The sequence below is a fragment of the Lytechinus variegatus genome, chromosome 15, assembly GCF_018143015.1.
Source record: "Lytechinus variegatus isolate NC3 chromosome 15, Lvar_3.0, whole genome shotgun sequence".
Taxonomy (NCBI): Eukaryota; Metazoa; Echinodermata; class Echinoidea; order Temnopleuroida; family Toxopneustidae; genus Lytechinus; species Lytechinus variegatus.
In genome coordinates, this window is record NC_054754.1 from 18,834,733 (window position 1) to 18,855,987 (window position 21,255).

The window sequence follows — 21,255 nt, forward strand, 5'->3', positions numbered from 1 at the left end:
GATTCAAAACTATACTGCTCCTTCCTGAAAAGTAGAGACTTTTCGCACCGACACGCAGACTAAATTCAAGAACATGTAGATGAAATGAAAATTTCCCTGCCAAATGACAATGAACTTTTTCGAAAATTGGTGATTCGGAAAAGCATTTTCGTCCGAAGTTTCGAGGCTGAAGAAAAAAATGCAAATATACAGAGCAAAAAACGGTGGTGTTAACCGGTGTACATAGAGGATCACACCAGTTATTTTACACCGGTTTTAAATTGGTGGTGTTAATTTTACATCTATAGGTGTTATTTCAACACATATGGTTGTTACATTTACACTCTTTGGTGTTATGTTCAATCTCTAGGGTGTTATTTTAACACCTCAGGGTGTGGTCCTCTATTGACACCAGTTGGTGTCAGTTTTAACACCACAGTTTTTACAGTGTATAATGTCGTATGTCCAGAGTCCAGACCGAAATTGCTGTTTTGATTCATCAACTTTCGACAAAGATTTCTTGGTTGCTTTTTGTCAAGAATGAAGGGCGTTTGGCAATATATTCTCTATGTTCTCTATGTTCTCGAAAGCGTTCTGCGTGACGGTCCGAAACGGCGATCTTGTAATCTGTCGGTATTGGCTGATGTATGATATCATCATAGCGTGTCCTGAGCTTGGTATTTAATTTCGTCAGGTTTCTTCCGCTGATGTTGCCTGGCGTTTTTGAAGACGATGAGCCGGTCCTTGCTGAAAGTCCTCTGATAAACGGGAACCAAAACGAGGAACAGTGAAGCTGTGAAAAAGACACCGATAATGATGTAGATGGCAGTGTCGTATGAACCCGTTTTGTCCACACTTTCACCTGCGTATGAAAAGGAGAGAAAAGGGTGATCGGATGAAAGAAACGAAAGGGGGGGGGGTGAGTTCGTCGATTATAGTATATTACATTATGAGTAGATCTCAAGCATTTCTAGGTTTAGGGAAATAGATCTCTTCTCCTTGACATATAAACTAACATTAAAAGAGCAGTACTGCCATCCCTCAGTCAATATCAAAGAATACGTATTTCTCAACAATTATATCAGGCATATTATTCTATTGGTGAATGTTCGTGAATAATGTATTTTCTTTTTCTGAGTTGGTGAATATAATTCGATGGGATGTCGAAAATGCCTTATTAATTCAGTTTGTTCCCATGGTATTAGGCCTATGTACCGGATGTTTATCATTATTATATAACCGAAGTTTATGACAAATGTTGTTCCACCGGCATACTGATTAGGTTTTCTCACCTGTCATATGAAACAATACATAGCTGTGTTTTACTTGATTTGTTTTGAAACTGATTTTCGAAATGCCGCGGCGCCCTTACCAAACATGGCTGCCAAAATCCCTCCAATACCACATGCGCACATGGCATAAGACCACAGGAAAGAGCTGAAAGAAGCTTCGTAGAGCTGGTAAGCGACTGAGTGAGAGAGGGAATCGAGTGGCGCCATGATAAAACAACCTTCAACTGTAAAAAAAAAAAAAAAACAGTTACAAAGATGGCGGGGATGAGAGATGAATGGAAACAGTGCGGGAACAAGGTGTTTGTTTTTTTCTACTCTCCCAAGCCAGTTCGGAGTTCCATTCTGCGCATGATTAGAAGGAGGTAATTGTCCTAGATATGGTGGTTTGATATCAAGGTAAGCATCGAATTTGATGTCTTGATTATTCACATATTCTTTTGAATTGTGTTTTCCATTAGATCCACAAAAACAACAATGCGCGTCCGCTATCGACTGGTAATTTCCCAGTTGGCCTAGTACATTGTTATAACAACGCACTGTTGCATTCAAAGCAGAATTGCAACAAATACCTTCATAGTGGTCATTGGTGTGCTATTCTCTATTCAATTTCTTCATCATGCTATGTAAGGCAAGCTTACCCATTCACCTCACCTGGGTTGAGTGCAGCACAATGTGAATAAATTTCTTGCCAAAGGAAATTACGTCATGGCTGGGATTATTATTATTTTATTATAATAATTACTATCATTGTTGTTCTTATCATCATCATTATTGTTACTATTATTATCATTATTATTATCATAATTATTATCACTACACTGGTCATAATAATGTTGCATGATTAGTAAGGAGTCTTGGGAAGTTAAGCTCTTTGTGTGTTACAAGGCATTTGGTTCACATGTTTGCTTTAAATACTAACTTACCGGCAACTATGGCGAACATGACAGCTTCCGTCTTCGCAAAGAAACTGGCATACAGCACGCCGGCACCTACGCAATTGGCAGCCATCATGTAGAATAACTTCGGAATCGGTAGTCGATCGACGACGATGCCGATGAGGATCTTGCCGAAGATCTCGGTCAGACCCATGGTGGCCATCATCAGGCTCGCCATCCACTTGGAGAAACCCGCCAACACGATGAAATTGACCTGTAAATCACATTGTCATAATAAAGATCAGATAATGGATAACAATACAGTACGATCATTATCTTGTTAAAATCTTTTCAAAATGTCCATAAAAACAAAGTGGTTCGATCTTCATTTCATTTTATGTTTCCTCTTTCCTCTTCGCATAAATGCCATTTACTGAATAAATTTTTTAAAGATCATTTCTTCAACTTCATGCCTAATCATAATTGTAAACCTTAAGGTCAGACACTAAGCTAATTGCTCACTTAATTGCTGCTGCTGCAACGAACGTCCATAATTTTATACTTTCAAGTTAAAGGGGTATTTTAGGCTGAAAATAATATGATTTTAACAGCAACAAAAACAATGAAAAATTCGTCAAAATCGGACAAGGAATAAAAAAAGTTATGATATCTTAAAGATTTGCATTATTTCGGTGAAACAGTTCTATGCATGTCTTTACGAATATTCAATGAGCAAACTGATGATGTCATATCCCCACTTGTTCTTTTGTATTTTATTACATGAAATTATGTTTATTCATTTTTTTCTCCAAGAACTATAAGGAAAAAAATGGATTGACAACTGGCTTGATTCATTAAATATCCATTGCTGTAACTTCTTTTTATCATGACGAAGACGTATCATACACATACATGTGGGAAAATATGAAATCATTATAACTTAAAGTAATAGAATGAGAAAAGGGAAAGTGGGGATGTGACATCATCAGCCCACCTGATGAATATTCATGACGATGTGCATGAACTGTTTTCACAATAAAAAGTTGCTAACTTTTAGAATTCAATAACTTATTGTGTTATCGGATTTTGATGAAATTTCCAGCATTTTGCTTTGTTGGTTATACTCTATTTATTTATATATAATTGTTTTCAGCCTGGAGTGCCCCTTTAAGTGAAAATAAACTGTATGCTGTGGAGGGAAACAATCACAATTTTTTTTTACGTATTGCAAAACACGTAACGATGCTTATGAAATGAGATTTTCAGAATTTCCTCTTGAAACATTTGTGTTCGGTTTTTTGCCAACCTCCACAAAGTTGGTCCCTATAAGTACGGTACAACTTAAAGAATCGAGTCTCTCCATTTTCGCCGAATGAAAATCATAAGAAGTTTTATGATCAATGCGCTTTTTCTCTTTTGTTATTGATAGTGTGTATCCATTTCCCCTAGTTGATCGTAATTATTTCTTTATTTCAAAGAAAAGCAGTACAAATGATCAAAGTGAAACAATGAAAGAGTATCAAGCAAAACCAGTTTTTTTTATTTCAATTATAACGATGATACAGTATTGTGTATTATTGTATTGTCTTGTTTTTAATACTTGACTGTATTTAATCTATTTGCATTTCGTGGAAATTAAATGAAATGAAAATCATTATTCAAGAAAATAAATACTTGGATTATATCATCGTCACCTCCACCATCATCTTTTCTTTACAACCAGTTTGACCTCCTTTACTACATCATCTACTTCATCATCACCATCATCAGCAGCAGCAACAGCAGCATTAATCATCGTCATCATCATCATTAGCAGCAGCAACGTAATCATCACCATCATACTCATCATCGTCATCATCACCATCATAATCATCATCATCAACAGCAGTAGCAGCAGCATAATCATCATCATCGCGATGACCACCATTACAATCATCACCATCATAATCTTAATCATCATAATCATCATCACTATCATAATCATCATCGTCATCATCACCATCATAATCATCATCACCATTATAATCATCATTATCATAATCATCATCACTATCATAATCATCATCATCACCATCATCATCAGCATGGTCATCAACATGACAATGATCATCATCGTCATCATCATGATCATCGTCGTCGTCATCACCATGATAATCATCATAAAAATCATCATCATCACCATCATCATCATTATCAATATTATCACCACCAACATTATATACATCACTGGTACCACATCATCCTCATCACCAGTCACGACCATCGTCATTATCACCATCATCATCCTATTCCTCATCAGCATCAGTATCGTCATTGTTATCAAGTTTGGCGAACATTCTAGCCAAGGCATAAAATGTGAATGGTGAATGCAATTTTCGACTCTCGAAAATGCTTGCGTACCCAAGGAAGAAGACGACACAACAAAAGAAAACACAAAACTTGGACTCACCGTACTAAAGTAAAGAAAAGACACGCATACGTTCCCACAGAGCACACCTATCCCTAGTAGCCAGACGTCCGGGTAACCCAACAGTTGTAACCAACCACCACACTTGGACAGTTTCTTGTTGTCTTCCGTCACTTCTTTAATTCCATCTTCTGAACTAATCGCCACTAATTTTTCATCCCCGCCACTTTCTCCTGCACTGTACTTCACATCGGAACAACCAGAGGCTTTGTCGTCCGTTGCCATACCAACAAGAGCATTCGAATCCTCCCCGATGCAACCGTTCTCCTCCATGCGCGGTTGACTCAAAGGTTCGTCCTGAAGCATCTTCTCTTTAGCTGAGATTTCAGTCTCGTTGAAAAGCCGCGATCGTTTTTCGTCGTCATCGTCGGCCACGTCGTGTGACGGTGGTGGTTGTACGAAGACCATGGTGCAGGGGAGGGCGATACTGAGGAAGGTGGCGCACGAGATACGCAAGGCGTTCCTCCACCCCCATCGCGAGATCATGGCGTACATGATCGGATTGAATACAAGCATACCTATATACGTAGGATAAAATGGATAGAAAGAAATATCAATAACAAGAACAGTGAATGATACAAGCTTGATAACTATGATATCAAAAGGCATTCACTAGGGGCCCGTTGCATAAAACTTTTTACCTGAGAAAACTCTGGTAAAATCTGAAAACTAAGGTTAGTCTGGTTTCTGCCATTGACTTTAACACAGGGCAAAAACTCCGGTAAAAACAACCAGAGTTTTCTCAGGTAAAAAGTTTTATGCAACAGGCCCAGTTATAGGAATATGAAACTGACGCTTAACATCTTACTCGAGTCTTTCAAGCAAGAGGATACAGCAAAGGATGCTTCGTTAAAGCCTCATCTGTTTTCAGCCGCGCATATGGTCATGATAGCTTTGTTGAGCTATACTACTGGCACTATTCATGGAAGTGAGCACTTATAGTAGAGCGGATTAGCCGAACAATTGTATGCAATTTTTGACTAAAGCATGAAACTTTCACAAGTATTAGTATATGCCGTAAGATTTATTTTAAAGATGGGAGGTAAATTTTAAAATGCAATTTTCGGCCGTTGCCATGGCAACGGAATAATTGCTAAAAAATGACATACATTCCCATGAAAATGGTAAATAAACATGATATAGATGAATAAAATGATAATTTTCAAGCTTCTAATTAAATATATATAAAATTTAGAAACATTTAAAATCAACAAGATAGTTCCATTTGGTACGTTGCCATGGCAACGGCTTGTTTTTCCCCAGAAAAATAAAATTTTGATTAAAAAAAGTTGTAGAATATGATTTATCTTTAATTTCCCCTAATTTTACAGTGTTAAACAAAGATATTTTGGTTGCTAGATGTATAAATTATATCTCAAGCCATTGCCATGGCAACCAAATAACAACTGATTTACAAAAATAACATGGTTGTCAAGAAAATGGGCAGGTGGAAAAATCAACTGGAATTGACTCAATCTGTATGCTTTAGTTTTGACCCCCTCATTTGAACCAAAACTACAGAAAGTGTTCTGCAGGAGTTCTTTATAAAGATAAAACTTTATGTTGCATTGGTAATGCTTGAATTAAATTTAAAAAAACAATGTTGCAAAGATCCCGTTGCCATGGCAACAGCTTATTTCCCTCTAGAAAGGTAAAAATATTGATAAAAATGTAGAATACATGTATGATCATCAGTCCATTTTCAATCATTTTTTAGGTACTAATCGGGATATGCTTGTGACTAAATTTATAAATATAACATCTTAAGTCATTGCCATGGCAACCAGATAACATCTAATTAAAAACAACAACAACAGTGATGACAAGGTTATGGAAAGGTGAAAAGTACAATAAAAATTAACTTATATGTACATGCATAAGGTTTGACCTACTCAATTAATTTAGGGGAAATAATACAGTGAGTGTTCTGCATGAACTAATTGGAATGATACAGATCGATGTTGCCTTGGTAATACTTGAATCAAATAAAAAATTTTACAGTGTTAAACAAAGATATTTTGGTTGCTAGATGTATAAATTATATCTCAAGCCATTGCCATGGCAACCAAATAACAACTGATTTACAAAAATAACATGGTTGTCAAGAAAATGGGCAGGTGGAAAAATCAACTGGAATTGACTCAATCTGTATGCTTTAGTTTTGACCCCCTCATTTGAACCAAAACTACAGAAAGTGTTCTGCAGGAGTTCTTTATAAAGATAAAACTTTATGTTGCATTGGTAATGCTTGAATTAAATTTAAAAAAACAATGTTGCAAAGATCCCGTTGCCATGGCAACAGCTTATTTCCCTCTAGAAAGGTAAAAATATTGATAAAAATGTAGAATACATGTATGATCATCAGTCCATTTTCAATCATTTTTTAGGTACTAATCGGGATATGCTTGTGACTAAATTTATAAATATAACATCTTAAGTCATTGCCATGGCAACCAGATAACATCTAATTTAAAAAAAGAAACAACAGGGATGACTAGGTTATGGATAGGTGAAAAGTACAATAAACATTAACTTATATATACATGCGTAAGGTTTGACCTCATCAATTAATTTAGGGGAAATGATACAGTGAGTGTTCTGCATGAACTAATTGGAATGATTCAGATTGATGTTGCCTTGGTAATACTTGAATTCAAGGATAAAAATCAATGTTGCAAATGGCCTGTTGCCATAGCAACGGATCATTTAGTACCAATTTTTATTAAAAAAGGACTATATAATCTTATTTTTCTTGCATTTCCCCTTATCTTATATATATATTTATTTATTTATTTATTTATTTTGTTTTATTTATTTTATACTGCAGGGTAGGCCTGTTCAGTTCTTAAAACTGCTTTACAAAGGCGCCCTGCAGTTTAAAATACATGTCAAGATAACTATAAAATATATCATCAAAAAACATTCAACGTCAAAAATACAAAATACAAACTATTTAACATCAGAAACAATTAACATCAAAAAAATTTAGAGTGGGAAGTGACAATCTAAACATACAAGTACATAGCATTGTAAATCAATGGAATATTATTTCGCTCTTCATCAATTCGTATGAAAGGCTTTGCATAATTTTTTAAAAACTAACAAGGAGGTACACGTACAGGCTTGTAAATTTGAAGGAAGTGCATTAAATAATTTGGGTCCGAAATATGCGAAAGATTTTCTTTTATATTCAGTTCTAGCTTTGGGAAGCTGAAGGGGGCATCGCAAAGAAAACCGTGTCCTGTATTTCACGGGCCGTTTACATACTAAAGGTTTTAAATAATTTGGAACTAAATTGTTCATTATTTTATATACAAAAACACAATACTGATATTTTATACGCTGATCTACCGATTGCCACTTCAGTGACTGCAACAGAGATATTTGTGATGTATTATAATCTTTTTCAAAAGCATCCTGGCATATTTATTTTGAAGTTTTTGTATCTTATCTAAATGTATTTTTGCACTGCTTCCCCAAGATGTAATACAGTAATCAATGTAAGGTAAAATCATAGAAAAGTACAGCTTTTTCATGATATCAAAGGACAGTAAATGCTTAATCCGCCTTATACAACCTATTGCTCGAGATATTTTACAAACGATATTAGTAATATGTTCACACCAAGTCAAGCCCGGATCGAGCATGACACCTAAGTATTTAATCTTTTTTACATTTTCTTAGTGTGTTAAACATCGATATGTTTGGTGCAAAATGTTTAAATAACATCTAAAGCTATTGACATGACAACCAAATAATATCTAATTTACAAAAATATTAATTTGGATGACAATATCATGGACAGGTGGAAAATACAATATAACTCAATGTGTGAAAGGTTTGTCCAGTCATTTAATTTTGGACAAAAAATTTAAAAAAAAAAAAGTATTCTGCATGAGTTCATTAGAATAATAAATTGATGTTGCCTTGGTAATACTTGAATTTAATGATAAATATTAGTAATTCAAATGTTCCCCTACTCCCAGAAAAGTATAAGCAACTTTGATAAACAAAAACATGGTAAAATTTGATTTTTCTTTCATTTCACCTAATTTTAGGGTGCTAAGCATATATGCTTCTTGTTAATATGTAGATAACATCTTCAGCCATTGAGATTAAGATGTAATTTATAAATACAAAAAAATTGTTGAAATGATGGTGCCAGGTAAAAATGGCAGAGGTAATAATGGCAAAAAAAAAATGGCAGAGGTGAAAATGGCAGAGGTAATAATGGCAAAGGTAAAAATGGCAGAGGTGAAAATGGCAGAGGTAAAAATGGCAGAGGTAAAAATGGCAGAAGTAAAAATGGCAGAGGTAAAAATGGCAGAGGTAATAATGGCAGAGGTAATAATGGCAGAGGTAAAAATGGCAGAGGTAATAATGGCAAAGGTAAAAATGGCAGAGGTGAAAATGGCAGAGGTAATAATGGCAAAGGTAAAAATGGCAGAGGTGAAAATGGCAGAGGTAAAAATGGCAGAGGTAAAAATGGCAGAACTAAAAATGGCAGAGGTAAAAATGGCAGAGGTAATAATGGCAGAGGTAATAATGGCAGAGGTAATAATGGCAGAGGTAAAAATGGCAGAGGTAAAAATGGCAGAGGTAATAATGGCAAAGGTAAAAATGGCAGAGGTGAAAATGGCAGAGGTAATAATGGCAAAGGTAAAAATGGCAGAGGTAATAATGGCAGAGGTAATAATGGCAGAGGTAAAAATGGCAGAGGTAAAAATGGCAGAGGTAAAAATGGCAGAGGTAAGAACAGCAGAGATAAAAATAGCAGAGACATAAATGACAAGATTAAAAAAAAATGGAAGATGTGATAATAGCAGAGGTAAAAGTGGCCGAGGTACACTATTGGAAAAAACAGTAGATTCTACAGAAGAAAAATAAAAAAAAACAGGTTTTACAGAAAAAAAAATAATTTTGAAGATTATAATAACAGGAGGATTTTCCATAATTTTGCTACAATTTTACAGAACAGGTATGTTTTAAAAAAAGGGGAAAACAGTTTTATTACAATAAATTTGTAAGGGTACATGCACAGAATACCAATTTTCTGTAAGTTTATACAAATGCATGCATGTAGGATTACACAGTGCAGTGAGATTACAGGTGTTCTCCAGACTCTGTTGCAGCAATTTTTTTTTTTTAAGTATAAATTTTCTAACAGTGTAAAAAATGGCGGAGTTGAAAATGGCAAAGATAAAGATGGCATAAGCAAAAATGAAAGAGATATGGGGTGCTGGTTTGTTAAAAAGCCGAGAAGAAAAAAGTTTTCACTCTAAACCAAAGGGGATTTGGTTAGGGGGAAAATGACTCAAAAAATTCTTTTGGGTCAGAAAAAAGAATTACAACAAAAATAATAACAATCAGATAATAAACAATGTTTTTTAGCATACCAAGCTAATTACCAAGAGGGTGCTGCTTATGGTGTACAAAATACCCAACAGCACTTCCGCTTCCAAGGGTAATAACCATCAAGCCGTCTATATCATATTGGATGCAGTGGTAAAGAAGGTTCAGGGTCTTCTTTTATGCAAAGAATCTGAACCAGACGGTCCCCCTCGATCGACCCCAAATTTCCATAATCAGTTACATATTCAGTGCCAAGTCTGGGAACGCATGCTTATTGTCATTCAAATATCTAAAAAGAATAGTACAGACGACAATACAAATAAGGACATAATATTTAACCACAATCATTCGTGACAATTTCAACGTCTAAGCTTTCCCCGCTATGTTCTCTATGTTTTTCCCCCCCCCCTAACCCTCTCTGTCTCTCCACCTCTCTTATGTCTACTCTTCCTCCTCTTTGTATCGGTAAACCTGGCAAAACTTTATAAAAAAAAACCAGACAAAAAGAAATGTCATAAAATGATGAAAGAGAATAGTGCAGTTTCATTTTGCTCCTGATGAATTGAATGAAAAAATATTTCTCGTTTGATTTCTTTTTAAAAAGCCTTCACGGTACACCTCCAACGAATTCGTAGCATTGTTAGGCCGATAAAGACATAATGATATGATGAAATGCCTAACCGTTACATGCACTTCTAATTTAATCTATGTACATGCGGGGGCTTTTTGATTCATTGCATGGGGGTTTACGGCTGGCCATATTTTACCTAGAGCTGTCATTTTTACCTCTCCCATTATGACCTCTGCCATTTTACCTCTGCCATTTTTACCTCTGCCATTATTACCTCTGCCATTATTACCTCTGCCATTATTACCTCTGCCAATTTTACCTCTGCCATTATTACCTCTGCCATTTTTACCTCTGCCATTATGACCTCTGCCATTATTACCTCTGCCATTTTTACCTCTGCCATTATTACCTCTGCCAATTTTACCTCTGCCATTTTTACCTCTGCCATTATTACCTCTGCCATTTTTACCTCTGCCATTATTACCTCTGCCAATTTTACCTCTGCCATTTTTACCTCTGCCATTATTACCTCTGCCATTTTTACCTCTGCCATTATTACCTCTGCCATTTTTACACCGAGCCGAAATGATAATGGTCAGGTGGAATGTAAAATAAAATTTTACTTAATCTACATAATGTTTGAACAGTCATTAAGTTTTGAACAAAAATTACAGTGAGCGTTCTGCATGAGTACAATAGCATGATAAAACTGATGCTGCCTTGGTAACGGTTGAACTTAATGATATCAATGTTTGCAAATGTGTGTTCGGTTGCCATGGCAACGGGTCATTTTTCCTCCAGAAAAAGACCATCTTTGATTAAAAAAATACCTAGTAGAATCTTATATTTCATTTATTTTTACTAAAGTTAGGGTGCCAAAGATACGCGTACATTTTTGTTGTTTATAAAAACATATTGAGGCATTAATATTGCAATAACATAACATTTAATTTACCCCAAAAACCTATAGCTGACAAAATAATGGACAGACGGAAAATACAATAAAATTAACTTAATATGCACAAGATTGGACCTGCTCTTTTACATGTAATTTTGAACAAGAGTTACATTAAGTGTTATGCATTGTTCCATTAGGTTGACAAAAATACTTATGTTTTTGTAATGCTGAACATAAAGATGAATATCAATGTTGCAAATGGCTCCAGAAAAGTACAAATATCGATAAAAATATGTTTATTTATTTATTTTTTCCCCTTTTAGGGGGGTGCTGAACATAAAAATGCTAAATGATAAGCACAATCTTGTTTCATTATACATGGCATCGAAATAAGACCAACAAAACTCGTATCAGAGTTTTGTGGGCTCAAATAAATGCCCGAAACTCGATGCTGGACAATTTCGTTCAAAGTATTCGCAGGCGGCCATTTTGAAGAAAGCGTCTTGGGGTGATATGTGTTTTAAAGCTGTTCAACATATCAATATATAAGGGGATTATAGGGGTTGATAACTCAAAATCTTAGGTCTATGTAAGAAGTCGACATGGTCTTGATATCCAAATCAAGGTAAATACAGTAAATCATCTTTTACATGGAGATCATTGAAATCATGCCTTGTCTGACTGTTTTAGCATACTTGGCTTGAAATGTGATAGCAAAGCACTATTAAGCATCATCTGCCAGGATATGCCTATTTCCTGCATATAAATATCAGAAAATTGTTACTTTTTAAAAATTCCCATCATTTTTTTTTAATTCCTGAAAATTGCCAAAAATTAAAAAAATTCCCACAAAAGTCAAATTTATTCCCATGGAAAGTTTCAAGAAAATTCCCAGTAATTTAGCAACCCTTCTCCCCCCCCAAAAAAAAATCATTACTAAAAAAATAAAGAGAAAGTGAAAGAGAGATGGATGAAATATTATTTTACGAATAATGTACCCAAAATGAAAAACAAAATGAAAATTTTTGCTCTGTCGCTGGCTCGGTGAGAACATTTTAAAGTAAATTTTGCTCGATACGTCATATCTGGCCCCCTCAAAATTACACTGCTGATTTTGACGAAGAAAATTTTGTAATGCTGTGATAATTTTTAAAGTAACGCTTAAATCTATTCAACACGAAGTTTAATCTATTCACTGGTTATTTTACATGAAAAGTAGACTGGTCAAATACGATAAAAATACCCTTACTGGTTGAAAGGTTAAAAATAATTTAAGCACTCAAGGGTGTTCCAAGATGATGCCCTCACTGGCTGCCGCGAGCTAAAAATCCACAATTTATCCATTACTTGATAAAATGGCTTTAATTTGGTTTCTATTCATTGGTTTTAAGGATCAAGTAGTACATTTGGCCAAATACAAGGACAGCCAGTGGTTTGGAATGTCCAAAAAATCCAAGATGGCTTCGAAAAATTGAATCTAGAATGGTTGCTGATACCTAAAGCGTACATAGCTCATTTCATATTGGCCTAGAGGATGATATATTGGTGTCTAAATCATTGGTTTCAAGAGTCTAACAATATTAGGACAAGTTACAATGACAGGTGTGTTTGAAAATCCAATATGGCTTCCAAAAACTATTCTAAAACGGTTGCTGATACTTGAAAATGGAATAGCTCCTTTTATATTCACTTGTGAGATATGATTTTGGTGTTGAAACCATAGCTTCAAGAGTCAAATAATAAATTAGGATATAGTTTGCTCAATATCTGTCTGGGGAATATGAATGGATATTTCAAGGGTCAATACATAAGGACAAGCTACATGGACAGTCAGTGGTCTAGTATGTCCACATTTCCAAGATGGCTTACAAAAAAAGTTTTGTAAAACCATATCTAATGTTACTTACAAATAAACATTGGTTGTTCAATATCTGTCTGGGGCATATTATGTTGCTGTCTAAACCATAGTTTAAAGGGTCGTGTAATGCATTAAGACAAGTTACAAGGACAGTCATTGGTCTGGTATGTAAAAAAACGCAAGGTGACTTACAAAAATGGGGTCTAAAATTGACTGTTTTTAATCAAATCTGACGTAGATCATTCTATATCCGCCTGTGAAATGTGATTCTGGTGTCTAAACCATAGTTACAAGAGTCAAATAATAAATTAGGACATAGTTTGTTCAATATCTGTCTGGGGAATATGATCTTGATGTCTCAACCATTATCATAAAACCATTTTTAATGCATTAGAACAAGTTACAAGGACAATCAATGGAATGATATGTTAAAAATCCAAGATGGCCTCCAAAATGGGGTCATGCACATTAAGTGAATTTTTCACCTGTCCATAGTCTCCATACCCTTGTCATCCATGTTGTTTTTGAAAAAAATAGATGTTATCGGGTTGCCATGGCAATGGCTTAAGATGTTATATTTATAAATCTAGTCACAAACATATCTTGATCAGTACCTTAAAATAATTGAAAATGGAAAGATGATCATACATGTCTGTATTCTACATTTTTATCAATATATTTACCTTTCTACAGGGAAATAAGCTATTGCCATGGCAACGAGCCCATTGCAACATTTTAAAAAGAATTTAATTCAAGCGCAACCAAGGCAACATAATTTTTTATCTTTCTAAAGAACTCCTGCAGAACTCATTCTATACTTTATGTTCAAATGAGGGGTTCAAAACTTAAGCATATACAGAATAATTCTAATTGTATTTTCCACCTGTCCATTGTGTTGTCAACTATGTTTTTTTTTCAAATTCGATGTAATTTGGTTGCCATGACAATGGCTTCAGATATTATTTGTATGTTAACAGCAAACATATCAATTCTTATCACAAAATTAGGAGAAATGAAAGAAAAATCAGAGTCTATAGTCATATTTCTAATCAAAACTGGTACTTTTCTTGTGTAAATGAGCCGTTGCTATGGCAACAGGTCATTTGCAACATTGATATTTATCGTGGAATTCAAGTATTGCTAAGGCAACATCAATGTTGGACATTCTAATTAGTTCATGCAAAACACTCACTTTATTATTTCCCCTAAAATAATTGAGTAGGTCAAACCTTATGCATAAAAGTGATTTTCATTGTATTATTCACCTATCCATAACCTTGTCATCCCTGTTTTGTTGTTTTTTAAATTGAATGTTATCTGGTTGCCATGGCAATGACTTAAGATGTTTTATATATATATATAAATTTAGTCACAAACATATCTCGATTAGTACCTTAAAATTATTGAAAATGGAATGATGATCATACATGTATTCTACATTTTTATCAATATTTTACCTTTCTAGAGGGAAATAAGCTGTTGCCATGGCAACGGGTTCTTTGCAACATTGTTTCTTTTTATTAATTCAAGTATTACCAAGTCAGCATCAATCTGTATCATTCCAATTAGTTCATGCAGAACACTCACTGTATTATTTCCCCTAAATTAATTGAGTAGGTCAAACCTTATGCATGTACATATAAGTTAATTTTCATTGTACTTTTCACCTTTCCATAACCTTGTCATCCCTGTTGTTGTTGTTTTTAATTAGATGTTATCTGGTTGCCATGGCAATGACTTAAGATATTATATTTATAAATTTAGTCAAAAGCATATCCCGATTAGTACCTAAAAAATGATTGAAAATGGACTGATGATCATACATGTATTCTACATTTTTATCAATATTTTTACCTTTCTAGAGGGAAATAAGCTGTTGCCATGGCAACGGGTTCTTTGCAACATTGTTTCTTTTTATTTAATTCAAGCATTACCAATGCAACATAAAGTTTTATCTTTATAAAGAACTCCTGCAGAACACTTTCTGTATTTTTGGTTCAAATGAGGGGGTCAAAACTAAAGCATACATATAAAGTCAATTCCAGTTGATTTTTCCACCTGCCCATTGTCTTGTCAACCATGTTATTTTTGTAAATCAGTTGTTATTTGGTTGCCATGGCAATGGCTTGAGATATGATTTATACATCTAGCAACCAAAATATCTTTGTTTAACACTGTAAAATTAGGGAAAATTAAAGATAAATCATATTCTACAACGTTTTTTTAATCAAAATTTTTATTTTTCTGGGGAAAAACAAGCCGTTGCCATGGCAACGGACCAATTGGAACTATCTTGTTGATTTTGAATGTTTCTAAATTTTATATATATTCAATTGGAAGCTTGAAAGTTATCATTTTATTCATCTATATCATGTTTATTTACCATTTACATGGGAATGTATGTCATTTTTTAGAAATTATTCCGTTGCCATGGCAACGGCCGAAAATGGCATTTTAAAATTTACCTCCCATCTTTTAAATAAATCTTACGGCATATACTAATACTTGTGAAAGTTTCATGCTTTAGTCAAATTTTGCACAATTCTTGTGATTTTGGAGCTTAACCGCTCTACTATTATGACAAGCACAAGTTGAATCATGTACGCGAAAACCGCGGCTTTATTTCCTACCTCGAAAACTGGGGGATGATTGTACACAGCATCCCCTTATCCACCCCACCCCGCTGGGTGCGCCACACTGTAAACAGTATTGGGTAAAATTTTAACCAGCACGAGGGTAATTATTTGTCCAACCAATTTGGGACAGTGTTTAACCCAATGCGGGAAGGATATTGTCCAGTATACGTCAAAAAATAAGAAGCAATTACTTAAATATAATGGGCAATTTTTTTCATCACACTGAATAAATAAAAATGCCCAAAAGAAATGTTAAATGTTGGTTGGACACTTTACTCTCATGGGGCACTTTTACCCAATATTTTTTTCAGCGTGCACTGACCTTGATACACAATTTACCTGTGTTAACCCCAGCCGTTGAAATCCCGAACGCCAATGTGGTGTGCTTGACGGGGAAGTAGGCAAGGACTGAGAGGAAGGCACCCGAGCAGATGAAGCTGTTACCCACACCGAAGAGAATACTGTAAGAGCCAAAGAGGGGTAATACACCGGGCATGAAGGAACTGATGAGGGTGGAGAGAGAACAAATGACCACGCCCAAGATGAGGGCGGGTCGGAACCCGATGCGATTGACGACGGGTGTGGAGAAGATGCAAAAGATCCAAGTGCACCCGTAGGCGACCGTCCCGAGGTAACCTGCAGGCAGAAAATAAAGAATAAAGAAATAAAAGTAAAGACTTTATTGGAAGTGAAGATGAAAATAAAACAATGCTATTTTTTAATCACTTTGACCGCTTAGGAGTATTTGATTTAGATATTTAGATTTTCTCGCATTGGTGAGCCATCAATGTGGTCTCACTGGCTTGAATCCGTTGACAAATTCTAATTCGACAAGTCCACCCTAACAAAAAGCTTATTTGAATAAAGGGGAAAAAACCTAGCATGCATAATACTCAAAATTGATGTAAGATGAAAAAAGAAATGACATTTTAGAGAAAAAAAATCGCAGAATTTCATAAAACAGTAACGTGCACACTCGGTACACAAACGAAGGGTCTGATGACTTCACCCACTCACTATTTCCTTTGTTTTTAATTACATTGAAATGTGAAATATTTTAATTTTCTCCTCATTGAACAAACTAAGATTTATTCCTCCATGTCCATGAACATGTGGAATTGCCATTGTTTTAACACTTTTAAATTAAAGTATAGTAAACAAACATGTAACGCAACTTCCGATATTTATATTTTCTCCTTTAAATTGGAGGGTAGTCCCGTTCAAGCCAGAGCCTGCTTTACAAGGGATCCCTGACGTAAGAATACATATGATGCAAAGTTCAATAATGTAGTGCTAAAGTATATTCAGCTGGTATAAGCGTTGATATATATATATATATATATATATATATATATATATATATATATATATATATATATATATATATATATATATATATATATATATATATATATATATATATATATATATATATAGATGAAAGGTGAAAATTGCATATTGCATTGTTGAATTCCAATAATGGTGCGTACGAATCCAGGCCAAGGAGCAACTCCTGCGCGGTGATTTTTCTTTTGTGGCAACACGTTATAGCAACGGATCTCATTTCAAAATTTTTCTACTTATTCAAAATAATACACGCCGTAATGCTACAGAGCAGTGACAAAACTTAGCAAACTTTGGCGACATGAATATCACTACTTCTATAGAGCTCATGCAGGTGCAAATATTGGGCATAAATACACGTACATATCGCGGGGATCGTTTACATAATAATGTAACATAGAATATGCATGGATTTATTATAACTCAAAAGATCACGTATATATATATATGTACCAAGCAGGGGCCGCGGAACGGTTTTCAAAGTGGGAGGGGGGGGGGGGCTGACCATGCAAAAAATCACAATCATATGGTCATTTTTTACGTTTTTGTACACGGTTTTGGAAAAAAAGAGGGGGGCTGAAGCCCATCCCCCATTCCCCACTTCCGTGGCCCCTGCCAAGGAGCTTACCAACGAACTAAACATTCAAACTTGAGATGAATTGATAAGTTGTCAGGAGCTTTTGTACATCGCTATCCAATATTATTAAAACACTCACATTAAGTAGTGTAAACCATGTTTAGTAATATATTTTCCAGTATACCGCATCTTTTCTTGTCCTATCTGATTTTCTTATCCGATAATATCTGAATCTTGATTTAAACTTATAAAATTATATTGATTTAAACTTGACATGTATGTTAATTTATATTTGAATCACTTTCGAATATGTATATCTTTTTTTTCAATATTGAATTTTGTTTATGCTATTATTTAAATTGAATCAATCTTGTATTGATTTGTATTATTTTGAAGAATGGAAAATAAATTGAATTGAATTGAATCTGTCTCATAATACCTGATCTTGTTTTTTATATGAAAGTACGGTGCAGAACCCTGTGTGTAAAACATCCCTCCTCTGAAATTGCCCATCAATAACAACACCTCAAAGGAATATGACTGAGCACAATCGGTAAAGAGGGGTTGTGGATTCCTGTGACGTGGGTTCGATTTTCACTTGGTGCACTGTTGCCCTTTATTAATCCTCATTACCAGGTCCCTCGGAGATGATCTAAAGCCGTCGCGACCCGTCGGTCCTCTGGTCACTTGCCTAATTATTTCCTACCAATCAGGTTAAAATCACTACCAATAACCAGGCAGAGAGAGAGAGAGAGAGGGGGGGGGGTCGTGGGGGCACAGGGGTGGGGTGTCATTTGAAATTCAAGAGTTGTGTTTGTTCTGCTATTATTATGTTATATTTAAGTTAAAATATTGTTCTGTTTTGATGATAATCATTGAATGCCAGCATTCATATATCAGCAAACTTTGAATTTGATCATAAACACACCTTATACATCAAAAGAAGACCCTAACATATTTTCTAAATTCAGTTGTAGATCACTACCTGTTGCCAAATGCAGTTTTTATGCTAACACATCTCATACTGCGATACAGTATACACTGTACCGATTTTCTGACCAAGGAGACGAATTCAATTATGTTCTTCCCCCTCATTTCAAAGAGGGATAAAAAAAAATATTGTTACCACAAAGCAAACACCGTGCCCTGATGTTTCCTAGTATACATTATTCCCCTCACGGAATAGCCTTTTTATGCTCGAAAAAGTGCCCTTGATATTATGCTGGAAATGTATTGTTATCCACAAGGATACTTTGTTGCTTCGCGACTTTTCATGTGATCCTATAGTACTCAGTTCGTTCGCGCAATGGTAAATAAGATTCAGATGATTTTGGTGTGTAAATAGACTTTATAATCATGGAGTATAATTCTGAATAAAAACTACACGGTATAATGTGTGTTACATACATTCTTTTTACTAGTATTTTTTATGCAGGTCGGGATGCAGATATATATATATATATAATGCACTAGTACATTTGCTTGTGCAATTGTTGTACGTTGTTTATATTACGTAAATACACAGTAAAAATTGTACAACGCTCTTTACTATACGAATCTTACAGTAATTGTTTTAACAGTTTAAACAAGTTTTTAAATCTTAAGCAACAAAGTTTAATTTTCAATAAATTAAACATGATTGTTTAAACGGTTAAACAAATACTGTATGGTTCATATAGTAAACAGCGTTGTATAAAATCTTAAACAGCGATTTTACTGTCTAGGGTTGTACTAAAGTTTTCATAAATAGAATTGAATGGAATTTTACATGTATGTAGTGACATATATATGTATCATATATTCTGTTGGTAATAAACCACTGACTCTCATATCCCGAAAGGGTCAAACGTGAAAATAAAATCTTACATCCTACCCCCTCCCCTAAAGCAAAAAATAGGAAAGTGCCTTCTTGATGTTGAACCAAACTAACTTAAAAACAAAGCAACTCATGTTTACATTTTAAATGCAGACTCTAAAATGAAAAGGAGAAAATTGAAATATTACCACATGCACAGTAACGCTATCGACCCAGAACAAAAAAAAAATGAAAAAAATAATAATCATGTCATCTTATTTTTTTTTTTATAGAATATTCGGAAATCAGATTCATCCTTTTTATAACGGCGGCACATGGGCATGACCTGCCAAGACCCCCCCCCTACCACGTTTTCAATTTAGTCATTTGCGGAATAATTAGGTAAGGTACCGCCCCCAGGTGAAACATTTATCCTCATCCTCCCCCCTTTACATAAAAATCTTGGTGCCATCGCTGAATTAATTCAAATAAAGTGAAAATCCATCTCCTTTTTCAACTCTCCATAATTTCTGTCCAGTTTATAAATCTGGATGGTCAAAAGAAATTTGCTCTTGGAACAATTGCTCTGGGCTAAATTTCGTCTGAGATGGAGGGTTAAGGTGGGTTAGGGTTGCAGGAGCGTTTTTTTTTTTAATGTTAGGTTTAGGGTAGGGTAGAGTGTTAAATCCAGGGTTGAAGTTAGCCATTCAATTATAGTGTGGAATTTAGAGCGGAGCATTATCGTTGCCGGAGCAGATATCATGGAACCAGCTGGCGATCCGCCCCCTGTCTAGAACATGCGTGCTGAATTACTAAAAGTGGCAAAAGACACGTCATGCTTTCACTTACCCGTGGTCGTGACGTCACTGTCGAACTCCTCCATGAGCTCAACCATGAGGAGGCCGAACGAATAGAAGAAACCATGAACGACGATGAAAATGAGCGCGGCGCATACCGTGACGACCCACCCCCAGTATCGTTGGATTCTGCCTGGAAGCCGGACTTCCCTCATTCGAATCCACGGTCTAGACATGGTCGTTGATCAGCGACGCCGGAGACGTCGCAACTGTTGACGAAGACGACGAGGGGGAATCGGACGGCCTGTCCCGATGTCACCCAATTTCAAAGACCTAAGTTCAGACAACAAAACATATGATTTATGCAATGGATGGTGGGGGTTGAATTCTCAGGAGATCATTGTCCGCTTCGATCGACGTCGTCCTAAATGACGTTATAGGGTCAGCGGTAAAGATGACAGCGATAATAAACATAGAGATAGATTCAGAACAGCCCCCGGGCCGAGAGCAGCCAATATAGATAAATGTCGATCCAACTCCACATATCAAAATGATATTGTTTGATCATCTACAAAGCGCCTATTAAATCCATCTTGTACCACCATTAATGTGTCTAGGGATTGGTATACCAATAACGATAACGTACGTCAGAAAGAGTGTTATGATAGTGACGATGTCAAGTCGAAGTGATCGTGACCAATCCCTGAATTCTGCCCTTTTACAAACAATGATTAGCTCTTATATGACCACGAAATATGGCACGGAGGGAAACGCATGTAATATAGATATGAGGAGGTAGCTAGATCACCGTTAC

At 35.3% G+C, this 21,255-nt stretch overlaps 1 protein-coding gene across 1 annotated transcript; it reads right to left on the reverse strand.

Moving 5' to 3' along the window:
• Window positions 1-523: 523 nt before the first annotated feature.
• Window positions 524-20,865, reverse strand: LOC121429290 (monocarboxylate transporter 14-like). Its single transcript, XM_041626288.1, has 6 exons — window positions 20,494-20,865; window positions 16,268-16,564; window positions 4,596-5,131; window positions 2,195-2,420; window positions 1,352-1,495; window positions 524-841 (listed from the first exon to the last, which is right to left on the reverse strand). Exons 1-6 carry the CDS (start codon window positions 20,675-20,677, stop codon window positions 636-638), a joined length of 1,593 nt encoding a protein of 530 aa, XP_041482222.1. The 5' UTR covers window positions 20,678-20,865; the 3' UTR covers window positions 524-635.
• Window positions 20,866-21,255: the final 390 nt, after the last annotated feature.

Excerpts from the sequence above, each read along its gene's own strand:
- LOC121429290 (XM_041626288.1), bottom strand. The coding sequence starts at position 20,677 with ATGTCTAGACCGTGGATTCGAATGAGGGAAGTCCGGCTTCCAGGCAGA. Across the intron at positions 16,565-20,493 it reads CAGTGACGTCACGACCACGG|GTTACCTCGGGACGGTCGCC; the intron begins GTAAGTGAAAGC and ends TTCTGCCTGCAG. Across the intron at positions 842-1,351 it reads GATTTTGGCAGCCATGTTTG|GTGAAAGTGTGGACAAAACG; the intron begins GTAAGGGCGCCG and ends TTTCATACGCAG.